The sequence below is a fragment of the Gavialis gangeticus genome, unplaced genomic scaffold (genome assembly GCF_001723915.1).
Source record: "Gavialis gangeticus isolate Ggan-Ray unplaced genomic scaffold, GavGan_comp1, whole genome shotgun sequence".
Taxonomy (NCBI): domain Eukaryota; kingdom Metazoa; phylum Chordata; order Crocodylia; family Gavialidae; genus Gavialis; species Gavialis gangeticus.
The window spans coordinates 44,473,364-44,486,438 of NW_017728996.1; the positions used below are offsets into that span (position 1 = coordinate 44,473,364).

The 13,075-nt window shown below is 44.0% G+C and overlaps 1 protein-coding gene across 1 annotated transcript in view; it reads right to left on the reverse strand.

Annotated features, from left to right (window-relative positions):
• Window positions 1–13,075, reverse strand: part of ACSBG1 (acyl-CoA synthetase bubblegum family member 1) — a 101,644-nt gene that overhangs the window by 62,605 nt on the left and 25,964 nt on the right. Inside the window, exons 3-6 of the mRNA XM_019504398.1 lie at window positions 10,679–10,896; window positions 8,586–8,674; window positions 7,545–7,665; window positions 3,207–3,287 (exon numbers count right to left, since the gene is read on the reverse strand). Of these exons, the coding sequence (XP_019359943.1) occupies window positions 3,207–3,287; window positions 7,545–7,665; window positions 8,586–8,674; window positions 10,679–10,896 (509 nt within the window). The remainder of the gene's footprint in view (window positions 1–3,206; window positions 3,288–7,544; window positions 7,666–8,585; window positions 8,675–10,678; window positions 10,897–13,075) is intronic.

Below are 13,075 nucleotides of genomic sequence, written 5' to 3' on the forward strand. Positions count from 1 at the left end.
CTCCCCAACCCAACAACGACTGGCACCTGGTTCGCATTGCCAGGGCCAGTTCCGGCAGGAAAAAAAAAAAGGAAAAGAAAAATAAACTTGCCTTCCACGCTGAATTCCCTTTCCGACTGCCAGGACTCACAACAGCCCTTTCTCCTCACCTGTCTTCAGGTTTAGCTGCCAGCCTTGCGGGTGAACGGGGCCTCTTTCTTTTCTTTTTTTCCTGCTTTCGTGACTGCCACTGCACCGGCTTAATTGGTTGCCTGCAACAATCAATTAACACCACGAAATAGACAAAAGGAAAACATCTCTCTCTTCCTTTCTAATGCCGAGATCTCTTCTTCTGGAAGAGTGTGGCAGGGCACCGTAGGTACCTGCCACTTTAAGAGCCTAACGCTGGCAGCTGCCAGGTGCCTGATGAGGGCAGCCATTTTGAACCTGGGGCTGCCCATATAAACAAGGCAGTTTTGCTGCTGCAGGCCAGGCAACAAGATCGCCTGGCTGCAGGGCTGCTGGTATCATCTGGAGGTAAAGGCAGGAGCTGTAGGGGATGGATAGGAGGCTCCTGGTCCTGGGCATGACCTAAAATTTCACCCTGCTGGGAGTGGGTGATCTGGTAGGGCTCCTGGTGGTGCAGGAGCCCCCAGGAAATTCCAGGCCAGTTACCACCCCGGTGAAAGGCGGGTAGGGGCACCTTAACCCTAGCCCTCACCTTCAGTGGGTTTGCGTTTCATCGGAGGTAGTTGTGGGGGTGCAAAGCCCAACGAGGAGAGTGGGGGCCAGGCCTGGCTATGGCCACCTAAGCCCTGCGGGGGTGTCAGATCCCAAGAGGGAGAGCTGGGGGCCAGGTACGGCTGAAGCCGCCTGAGCCCTGAGGGGGTGTGAGACCCCGAGAGGCAGAGTTGGGGCCAGGTATGGCTACGGCCACCTGAGCCCTGCAGGGGTTCGAGACCCCGATGGGGAGAGTGGGGACAGGTACAGCCGAAGCCACCTAAGCCCTGCGGGGGTACGAAACCCTGAGGGGGAGAGTTGGGGCCAGGCATGGCTACAGCCACCTGAGCCCACCCGGGAGCAAACCCACCCCCCTGGGGCCCCAGTGAAGGGGGCTGAGTTGCGGAACCTCAGTGAGGGGGATAGCCCCAGGGAAGTGGGTCGAGATCAGTAGCCCCAGGTGAGGGGCGGTGTGCTAGCCCCAAGTGAGGGGCAGAGTGTTGGAGCTCCAAGCAAGGGGGGCAATGTGGAGCCTCAAGCAAGGGGAGTAGGCCCAGCTAAGTCTTTGGATGCCTGAGGCCGAGGTTTGGGCCGGAGGCCGAGTGAACAGGGGCTCAGCCCCAGTGTGAGAGAGGCGAGTCCTGACCCCAGTAAGTCCTTCACTGCTGGGAGGCAGAGTGTGGGTCAAAATGTAACATCTGTAGTAGCACCATGACCTGCTGCCCCAGGGGGGGAGTGAGAGTCCCCTGTGAGACCCTGGGACACCAGTCGTGGTGTGAGGTACCCCAGCTCCCCACATCCAGGAAGGGGGACCCGGAGAGAGTGTGGGGCTAGTGAGGCCGGAGGTAGAGTGCCCCCTCAACTGGCCCATGCTGGGACCAGGACCAAGGTCGAAAGGGCCAGGAACCCACTGCAAGGGGCACCCAGGGTTGGGGGCCTGGGACCCTGAGTGGCCTTTGAGATGAGGCCAGGGCCTGTGTATGGCTGAACGTTCCAAGTGGGGGTCCATGCCTGAGAGGGGAGCCAGCTACGAGGAGCTTGGCAGCCCGGAGGAAGGTGACATAGGCCGCCTGAATGGAGGGTTCAAAGAAGGGTCCTGCCAGGATGATTCTGGAGCCCAGTGTGGGGCTGGGGTGCTTGTTAACATCTGGATGCCATCTGCGAGGCTTGGGCTGCAATGTAGGGGAGGATCAGAGCCGCAGATAGCGCCCCTGGCATCGGGGTAAGAAATGGGCAGCCTCCTGCTTATTAGCATCTATGAATAAATTACCAACAAGGCATGGCAGGCGAGACAGGCAGGCGGCAGCCCAGAGGCAGGTGGGAAGCCAGTGACAGCTGGCCTGAGTGAAGTCCACCTCGCCACAAAGAGGGCTCAGGACACCTTTTCCACTTGACTCGGGTTATCCCGAACACTTGGGTGCTGGAGTCGTGAGCGAGCGGAGGGGTTTCCTCTTTCCATTCATAACTGCCGCTGCGTTGGCTTAACTGACTACCCGCAGCAGCCAATTAACACCAAAAAAAAATGGTAAAGAGAGTGTGTCTCTCCTTCTTCTCCCTCCTTTCCTAGGTGTGGTTTTTTTTTTTTTAAGAGCTCCTCTGAGCTCAAAAGACCATATTGGTCTCTTGTCCTGTTCCCGGGGACTTCAGTCTCGGGCAGTGGGTGGCTATGGCCCTACCTCCCCGTGTTGTCTTCACCATTCACTCCTCCTCTCCCCTCCAGTTCCCCACTCCATCCCAGAAATAGACTCGGCCGCCTAATTGCGCCAATCTGTCTCACTTGGAGCCAGGGCGGATCAGGAGCTCTTGCTGTAGCGTGGCTATGCTGCGACAGCTGGGCATGTGCTCTTGGGCAGGGGAACACCCTGGGTAAGCAGTTTCCAGTTTTCCACACTTGTATATGGTGGTTTGTATTTTACCATTTTGGATATTGATTATGGTGTCCAAAAATAAATGTTGGCGTTGGAGTATTTAAGAGACAGCCTGATGGAGGGGTGAACTCAGAACAACCTTGGAGAACTCAGAATAAAAGAACAACAACAGGACAACAGCCGAGTCTTCCAATGCCTAAAGAAGGGTGTTCGTGCTCGAAAGGTTGCAAAGAATTTTTTTCCAACTATTCAGTTGGTCTAATAAAAGATTTCACATCTACCCAAAGAACCTTGCCTGCCTATGTCCTTAGACCAACACAAATACAACCAACAACCCAGTCCTATAAGTATGTATTTTCACTAGAAGCCCGGTAAGTTAATTTAGTCAAGTAAGAGAAACAATACACATGCTAAACAATGCAGCTCTAATTTCAAATATCAAGTATCAATTAGCAAGTCACAGGGCAAATGAAATCAATAAAAAATTATACTGAAGTATTTTGAAGAGTACACACACCTAAGAACATTCTTATCTGCCTGCAAAGAGAAAAACATAGAAGAAAGTCATAAATAAATAAAATTAATGTATATAATAAATTAATCATTATGAATTATAACTCTGTTCTAGGATTCACATACTGTATATAAATTGGGATGTTTTTCTGGCAAAGATTCTTTGTATTGCACAACAGCTTTCAAGTGTGGCAAACGATTCCAGATCTGTTGGATTAAGAAAAAAAGTGTATAATTTATTATGCATTTATTATTTAAAGAAAAAGGTCAAACAAAATCTTCCAAAATACTGAGTTAGACAGAGGTCTACAAAGAAACCTCTGAGCTTCCTGCAAGATCCTCATCCTTACACCCATCCATACTGAAGTCAGCCTAACCTCTCAGGAAAAAAACTGGGACAAGAAATAGGCTTCACATCTGGATAATACCACAACCAGACTGCCTTGGACAAAGGTGCAAAATAAGTTCCTGATTATTTAAAACACCTTTTTCCTTTACATTACATCCAATGAGAGCAGTGCTTTGTGGACAAGAAGCGAGCTGATTGCAAGTGTTTGTCTCACAGACACCAATGACCTCTAAAATGACCAGGCCTCAACCAAACTTTCATTAAGCTGGTTACAGAAAATATTCTTCCTGAATTCCTACTTTATTATATTTAAGATATATTATGTAATACATAAGTGTACACAATGTATTTACTGTTTTAAAAGGCCGTTTGACAATTTCTGAGAAGCAGAAAAGCATTACATGCTTGAATATCTGTCTAGGATTTGGTCTGTAGTTTACAGTTTCACAGGTAGATGCTAATAACTGCTTCTTTCACTTCCCTTCTTCATATTTTGCTTTTACTTGTAAGAACATTGAATTGCTTCTCAGTGGCCTACCCACCATAGCCCTCTATGCTTTTGACCTGAACTATGGTCGACTGAACTGGTGAGACCAGTATAAACAGCAATTGCTTAGTACGTCCATGCTAACCATCATATGTATATTACTAAGATAATAAGCCTACAGTTTTAAAAACAATTTGAGTCACTACTGCTTCATGGAAAACTAAAATGTAACATTATTACATTTATTATTTTATATTATTAAATAATACGCCTACAGTCTTAAAAACAATTTGAGTCTCAGTTTCCTTTTGGAAAAGCTAGCAGCTAAAACTAAAAAGCTCTAAATCACTGACAGTTCTTGCTGGCTCAGGTGTTATCTGCACTGTAACTAATAACCAGAACCATATCATCTACTCTGCTACATGAATTGTGGCAAACACATTCAGTCAAAAGAAAATATTATAGTACAAGATATCACAACTGATAAAGATAAATTATATTTCACAAGTGCAGGAAAGACATATCTAATGTATATATTAAAAAATCTTTGATAACCTTTTCTGTGATGAGCTGTAATTATTATATGTTCATTTCAGGTTGAATGAAAGCCCCACTTTATTTTCCTACAATAAGCAGTGTGTGATTTCAGTGAATCTCTAATGATAGCAGAGTTGTATTGTGAAGTATTAATTTCATTATAAGAGGGTTTCACTGTACTCCCTGAAACCCAAACCCAAGTCACATGAAGTGGGTAAGCTCATGATGAAGGCTCATCATGTCAGTCACTAGTCATCTTTATTAGTAATTTAGTGAAATTGGAATTGAAATTAATTTGTACCCTCTCAACCATTTTCAGAGAAAAGACATCAGAAACAGAATTAGGGCATGATGCTATAGTCACCAGAAGATAATTATTTATCATATAACTTGGTAATGATATTCTCTACCAGATAAAATCCGAACTACACAACCCAGTGTTACAGGTGCCCTGCTTGTAACAATGATTCAGGTTCTTGAGTAGCTAATGTTGTAGGGCGTTTGTAGATGACACTTTAAAGCAGGTTAAATGTCTTTTGCACCACTTTAATGGCGTTGCTGTTTGCACGTTCGGCAGCGTATTGCGCATTAATTCCAGCTGCTGTAGCACATTTGGCAGTGTAATGTGCCTTAAATGACTTTGGGACACAGCAAATGACTGGGGTGCTGCAAAGTAAAACACCTCCATGGAGTTTTAGTTTTCTACCTTACAGCTGCGGAGGGAAGCACCGGGCTCCGTGCGGCTCAGGGGCTGTGCAGGCAGCCCACGCAGGCAGCCTGGCAGCAGCCCAGGAAGACAGGCTCTACAGAAGGAAAAAAATAAAGTGGTGAGCCTGCCTGCCTGCCTGAGCTGCACAAGGGCCCAGTGCTTCCCTCTGTGGCTGCAGCACTCCCTGGCACTGCCAGAGCTGGGTGCCTGTGGGCAGGTGCCGCCTGGGGTCGGGGAGGGGGCAACTACTGCTGCAGAGGGAAGCACCGGCCCCCCCCACCCCACAGCTCAGGGACTGCTCTGACTGCCAGCAGTTCGCTCTCCTCTCCCCACTGCTGGAGAGGCAGGTAAGGATCAGGCGGACACAGGTGTACATGACACAAAGGTTTACTTTGCCCTAAATTGAAGCGGGGTTTTTAAAAAACCCCGCTCCAATTTAGGGAGAATTAAACCCCTGTATCATGTACAAATGCCCATAAATGTTTGTTATTCAAGAAAAAATCTTAGTTCTTTCCCTGCCCTAATGAGAAATTCTAAATTGCCGCAATACAACAATAAATTTGATATTTTTGTTCTCCAAAGTATAGACAAGCTGTCAGTGCTTCTGATAAATCCTCAAAGGATACAGAACAGAGATGGGCAATTATTTTTGCTGGAGGGCCACTTAATGAGTTTTAGTGAACTGCTGAGAGCACATTTAAAATCTTTCAGAAAATAACATTTTAATAAATTACAGATAAAGAACAAAACTTATACTAAAAATCAAACAGATAACATATTTTAATTTTATTTTTAAAAATGTCCTGATTTATGTATTTTGAGTAGAGTACATAGAGGTGATTGCATAATAGCTCAAAATAAATTTTTACTCTTGTATATTGTGTGTGGGAGGTGGGGGTGAGGAATGGGGGTGTGTGTGGGGAGATGGGGGGGTGCGGGTTTTGGGGACTGCCCAGGGGCAGGAGCAGTGTGCCGCAGAGCTTACCTGGGCAGTGCAGGTACAGTCTGCACTCCCCCCCGTCCATCCTGAAGCTGACTCTGTGGCGCTCTACATGGGGCCAAGCCCTGCCCGCTCCCGCCTGGGGCAGCCCATGCCATGGTCCCACCCATGCCTGTCACTCCTGACCCTGGCCAGCACGCACAGCTTCCTGGCAGGGCTTCTCCTGGTGCAGCTGCAGGTGCTTGGGTGTTGCGTGGCTCCCCCTGTCTCCAGCAGCTCCTCCTCTTCCTCTTCCTCATGCCCCTGCTGCACCACTCTAGGTTGGGGGAAGCTGCATCCAGGCAGTTCCTGCCTCAGCTCACAAGGCTCCAGCTCCAGTTCCCGGCTGCCTTCCACCCACTCCACCCACAGGTGGCTGCTTGCTCATCCCACTGGGTGGCCTAGTGGGTAGAAAGTGACCAGGAGTTGGAACCCTGTGCACCGGGTCAGGAGTAGTCTGGCTGAAGCTGCCTCCTCTGCCCAGAGCAGCACAGTAGGGACAGGAGGAGGAGGAACCACTGGAAGTAGAGTGCCACCAGGAAGCTATGCCTGCTGGCTGGGGCTGGGAGGCATGGGCTGGAGTGCAGCACAAGTGCCCTGGGAGGGAACAGGTGGGACTTGGCCGCATGCAGAGTACTGCAGGAGCAGTCACAGGCGAGATCCAGTTAATTGGTGCGTGCCTGCCTGCAGGCCGGATCCAATCGCTTGGTGGGCTGGACCTGGCCCACAGGTTGTATTTTGTCCCGTCTCCCCGCTCCGCCCACACAGAAGAACTAGAGCAAGTTCAGAGAAGGACAACAGCAATAACTAGCCCTGCCATATGGAAGGGTTTCCATATAAGAAGTGACTAAAGAGTCTAGGCTCATATTCAGTTTAGAAAAGAGATGCTTGAGGAAGGATGTAAGGTGTTACAAAATACTAAATGGCAAGGAGAAAGTAAATAGAAATGTATTATTTACTAATCTCTCTCAATACAAGAACTATGGATTGTAAAAGGAAACTGGTAGGTAGTAAGTTTAAAACTGAAAAGAAAGTTTTTTCACATAGCATGTGAATTCACTGCCACAAGACGCTGGGGCAGCAGACAGTTTAACCAGGTTCAAAAAGGGACTAGACAAATTCTTGGAAGAAAGGTTTATCAGTAGCTACTGACTATGAGAGTTAGGGGTACATCCTCTAATTCAGAGCTTCCTAGACCATAAATGCTGGAGGCTGCAAGTGGGAGAGGAATGAGGGAAAAACTCTGGTCATACCCTGTTCATTCTCCCTTTCCGCCTCCATTCTCTGACACTGTACAACACAGGATACTGGGCAAGACAGATTATGATCTGTTCCAGTAAATGGCAATTCTTATGTTTTTATGTGGAACTACAAGACAAGTTACAATAGCAACCTCTTCATACCTGCATTATTTTGTCCAGTTGTTTTTGACTGTCTACCACAATGATATTGGCTTTGCTGTCATGAGCAATGTGGTGACAAGCCTCTGGTGAGTTGGTCGTATAAATTCCTGTGACAATTCCTCTGTAACAAAGCAAACTTGGGGGATAAGCAAGGAAATACTAAGCACACGATGCACTTTGCCTTTTATAGTATACATGTTCAAAAGGGAGGTGAAATTGGAGACTGTATGAAAACCACATGTAAGCACAGTGGTATAGCACAGTCATGGCTGTTAAATGTTATTTATTTATTTACTTTGGTATTTTACACATGAGTATCAGCAGCCAAGTAGAATGCAGCACTTAGCAAAAAACCAGCACCATCACTGTGGCTGTTTGAGGTGTCCAGTTTGCCTAAATTAAAAACACTAAGGCAACAACAGCAGAGGCAATGGTGGAAAGCTCAATATTTTACCTACCACAGTTGAGAGTATGGTTAGACCATGAAGTAAAAAGGGTTACATCCTCTTTATACTACAGCCTCTGCTACTTTCTGCTATTGATAGGGCTCCACTGAGGGTGAAATGCCAGTCTGAATTTTGCTGATGTAGGCACAATCCAAGATAAACTAAGTTGAAAAACAGCAGTTATTGGGATTATACAGACAGACACCAGGGAAGATAAATGTAGGTTTGTCTGTGCTTCCTTTGTCATTTCAGCCGTGTCATATTCTGCTGTGGCATCAAGCCATAACCAGCATACGGGCAGGTTCTCTAGGATTAGAGATGAGAGACTGTACTATACTAAACGTTCTGTGTGACTACCATAATTGAACCTGTATTAAATAAGTTCAATTGCTTGGGTTTTGGGTTACTTTACACAGCACAGAGGGAAAGAAATAGAGCTCCATGATGTGACTGTCTACACAATAGGATCTAGAATAATTTACGTCATGGTTACATTTCAAAATGAGGCAATACTATAAGACAACTTTTGGGAACACTAACTCAGACCTTTGGGCACTGTAATCCACAATGTTTCTATCCTTGTAGTTATACTTACCCAGCAAAAACAGTTCCAACTGCTGAAATGAACCATTCTGGAGAGTTAAATCCAAGAATTGCTACACTGTGGAATCGTTCAAGACCAAGCTTAAAATGAAACAGTAAACACTGGGATAGTTAATGCAAGCATATTGGAGAGAAAGATTCAGTGCACCTGTACACATGCACATACCCCCCACACCCAAATATATGCAGAGGAAAAAATTGATCTATTTATTATCTACATATTTTAAAAGTGCCTGTCCATAGTTCTAGGCACCTTTGCAAAATATAATAGAACGTGTACACAATATCAGTGAAAGCAATGTCTGCAGTTCCCGTACCCCTGAACTCCCTACCCATTTGTTCAACCTTGTTCCTTGGAAGATCTGAAAAAAAACATTTGTTCAAATCCAACATTTAGGTTGGATATTAGGAAAAACTCTCTCACTAGGAGGACTGTGAAGCACTGGAACGGTTACCTAAAGAAGTGGTGGAATCTTGGAGTTTTTTAACACCCTGCTTGAAAAGCTTTGGCTGGGATAATCTAGTTGGGACTGGTCCTGCTTTGAGCAGGGGGTTGGACTAGATGACCTCCTGAGGGTCCTTCCAATCTTAATTTTCTATGATTCTATGAAAAAATATTGCAAAATAGGATTCTGTAACATGAACTAGAAGTACAATTAATATTAGATCATCTCTTACTTATAATGTTTCCCAAATCCTTATATATTTCTTTTTCCTTGGGATTAGATTTACATGGATTTTGTACGTTGCTCTGAGGGAGGACGGTGACAAAGTTACATAGCCCGGATACCGTTCTTGAAGGAATTGTACTTCAGGATCTCTGAGGAACAGAGTGAAGTGTGTTCCCTGAACACTTTCTTTGGAATGATGCAATATGTTCCCTCTGCTTGCTCAACCTACCCATTGGGCTAGCATAAATTTGGGAAGACCTGGCATTGGAATTAAAGCCTTCACTGATGTTTTAATTTATATTCTTAAGGATGGTAAAACTGAGTTCTCTTTATGCTCAAGAGCAAAATGTCTGAGGTTGTGCCCTGTCTCTATGTAAGGGCCTTCAAAGAGAAAAAGTTCCATGTCCACTCTCCACCCTCCCCTTTGGCCCTAAAAGAACAGAATGGAAGGGAGGTACTAAAGCAACCTTCCCTGGTATTATACACCACCAACCTGATGGTACCTGTGCCAAACATAGCTGGATTTATTCTTCTTTGGACTTTTCCAAAAAGTGTGTACTAAATTCTATCCTATTTTAAAAACTAACCTACATTACATTTCAGCACCTGAAAAAAATCTAAAGCCCATGCCACCAATCTGTGGTATAGAGTCCAGAAAGAACTTTACATGGACTCTAGCATCCCCTCTCTGTGAATAACATCCTTGTTTCACCAGCTGTAACTAACTTCCCAGCTGGTTTCTTGCCGATTGCCTTTGTAACTTTTTTCTTCTAACATCTTTGCAACCACAGTTATCAGTACCATCAGCTACCATTAAAAATAATAATAAAAATAGCTATCATGTGTACAACTAAAAAGTATAATCTATTAAATATTTCTCAGCTGCTTCTTACTGGTTTGGTCAATCACAGAAATTGAAGTTGCTATGCAATTTAGAAATATTGGGATATTGAGGTAATTAGGGCCATCAGATGTACCTCTTTTACAAGGAAAGTAAATAAAATGAGATATTTCAGGATAAAAGCCTTTCTGTAATAGTCTGAAAAGTTCTCTCTGGTGGTTGAATAGTGTAGCTGCTAATCTAAGAAGGCTGTGTCTGGACAGGATAATATATGGGAATTGCTGTGATAAATATTCAATTTATCACAAAGTACATAAGTCAGGCAGAAGTCAGGCAGAAAGCAGGGCAGGGTGGCACCTTAGAGACCAATTCATTCAGAAAAGTGTAAACTTTTGTATGTGACAGCCAACTTCATTAGTTCATTAATAGGCTAACATTCGATGAAGTAGTCTATTGTCTATGAAAGCTTATGCCTTTCTGAATGAGTTAGTCTCTAAGGCCACCCTGCCTTTAACCTATTATAAGTGAATGTTCCTCCTGAGGCATTTGTTGTTTTAATATGTTTACTCTTACCTTCAGGAAGCTTTTAGCTGCTTTCCGAGAAAGACTATAATACTCTGAAAATGTGATCTTTTTCCATTTTCCATTCATTCTGCTGACCAAAGCATTGAGAGGCCCATATTTTTCCATGGACTCTTTGAACATTTGATGAACTGTTAGTGGAGTTTGTGAACAGGATGGATCTATTCTTAGTTTGACCACACCATTGGCATATGTAGTCCATAATGATTCTGAAAGGCAAAGCATTATCAAGATACAATACTACATCAGAGTAAAAAATAGCATCTGGTCATATAAAGACTGTATCTTAATGTACATGAAGAAGGCAAAGGAAATAAGATCACACAGGAAGTTTTGAGAGCTTGACTTTGAAACCTTAGATATTCTTATGTGTTTATTTTTGTTAGAAAACTTAAGAACTGAAGAAACAAAAATGTCACTAGGTAAAGCCATATTGTTGCCCCTCATGAGTCAGTCACAGGATGCAGGATCATTAGGTATATTGCACAACCCTCTACTAATTGACATAAGAGTGGAAGTAAACAATTGTATGTGGACCTGAAACAAGTGGGAGGACTGAGACACAAACTGCAAATGGTTTTCACAGGTATTTGCTGGAAAATCAAAGTAGTGTTCAGACTAAAGACTAATGGTTTCATCCAGGATGTGAAAGGGAGTATGTTGTACTGCTAACAGACACTCTCTCCGTCTCCCTCCGAGCTTCTCCTGTTTCTCTTCTGTCCTTATCTTCCCTCCCCAGTGCCTGCTCCTGTCCCTCACCAACTCTTCCCTTGGCCCCTGTCCATTCCTCCCTGCCCAATACATGATGCCATCATTCTCCCAGCTTAGGCAGATCCAGAGGGGCACAGTGGTGTGATTGCACTCCCCTTCTGCCATTGCTGCTGTCCCTGGCTGACCCAGGTACAGGGGGAGCCCCAGAACTGCTCCTGCTGCTAAGCTGATGCGTTTTCTGCAACAGAAGAATTGCTCTATTATTTTTCTGTTATTAAAAAAAGTGAAAATTAAGAGATGGCATTTTCTGAGAGAGACATTTAACAAAGGGAGCCTTAAATCTAACCAGGGGTGTCTTAAGCTTAACAAGGTTGAGAACTACTGACCTACAGAAACAGAAATCTCATTGTAAAAAAACAACCTTTAGGGTACTGATGATTTTTTAACCAGTAACCACTTGTACTTATAATTAATCTAGAGTTGTTGCCACATTTTAACGTGTAGACTTGCTATGTTAAAAACATTGTGTTAACAGATGTACTTATCTAGAATAATGCTCTTATATTCATAATTACATTCATAATTACATCTTGGAGCTGCTGCTGCCTCTTGTACTTTATATAGGATTATGTTAATTTAGTTTGTCAGTTAATTTATTATTATATTTTAACTTATTTGCCTATTTTCTCTTATTCTGTTCATATCATATGCTGATGCATGTGCATCATGACATACATACAGTAATAAGTAATTTCTTCATTCATTTCATGGGCATAATGTTTCCAGCAGCTAATTCCATCTTAAAGAAGAGTTGCTTGCTTCTTAAAACAAGTGCTCTTAAGTTAGAAACAACTGTACTACCCAAGAAAATGGAGAGTGTGTAAGCAAGACCACACTCTTCCTAGCACTGGATTAAAACTGAACAACAGATTAGCTTCTGGCATGAATTGTTATAAATCTTAACACGCAGTGATTTATCTTATAAAGATTAAGAAACAAAAATTTAACAAGATAAGCTCTTTGCACATGAGAGAGATTTAATGCTTTTGGAGCCTGGTTGGTTTGTAAGAAAACAAAGCAGAAAGCAAAGTCTTAAGCTAGCTTTCATGAGCTGCTATTAAACTTAGAGCCTTTTCACAAAACTGCTTCACAGAATAATATTAAACATTAGGGGAAAAATGAATGTATTAACTGACAAATGCTGGGATTTGGAAAATTGCCTCTACATGGAACACCTCAGCACATGTACAGATGCAGCTAGTAGGATAAATTCTCCCACTCACTGCTCGCTCTCACTATTTTCACACCATATTTGTCTCTGGTTGCCAGCAAGCCAACCTGCCCTTTTCAGGGAAATACGCCATGGCTGTTGATGTCTAGGAGGAGAGGGATGCAGACAAAGATTAAAAGCTGTGACAGTATTGTTCCATAGTGCATGCAAAGTTCACATATGGGTCCATGTATTGTGAGACAGGCAGTGACAAGAATCAAAGAATCATATGAAGTTAGGATTGGAAGGGATCTCGGGAGGTCATCTAATCCAACCCTCTGCTCAAAGCAGGACCATCACCAATTAGATCATCCCAGCCAAAGCTCTGTCTAGCTAGGTTTTGAAAACCTCCAAGGATGGAGATTCCACCAGCTCTCTGGGTAACCTGTTCCAGTGTTTTACTACCT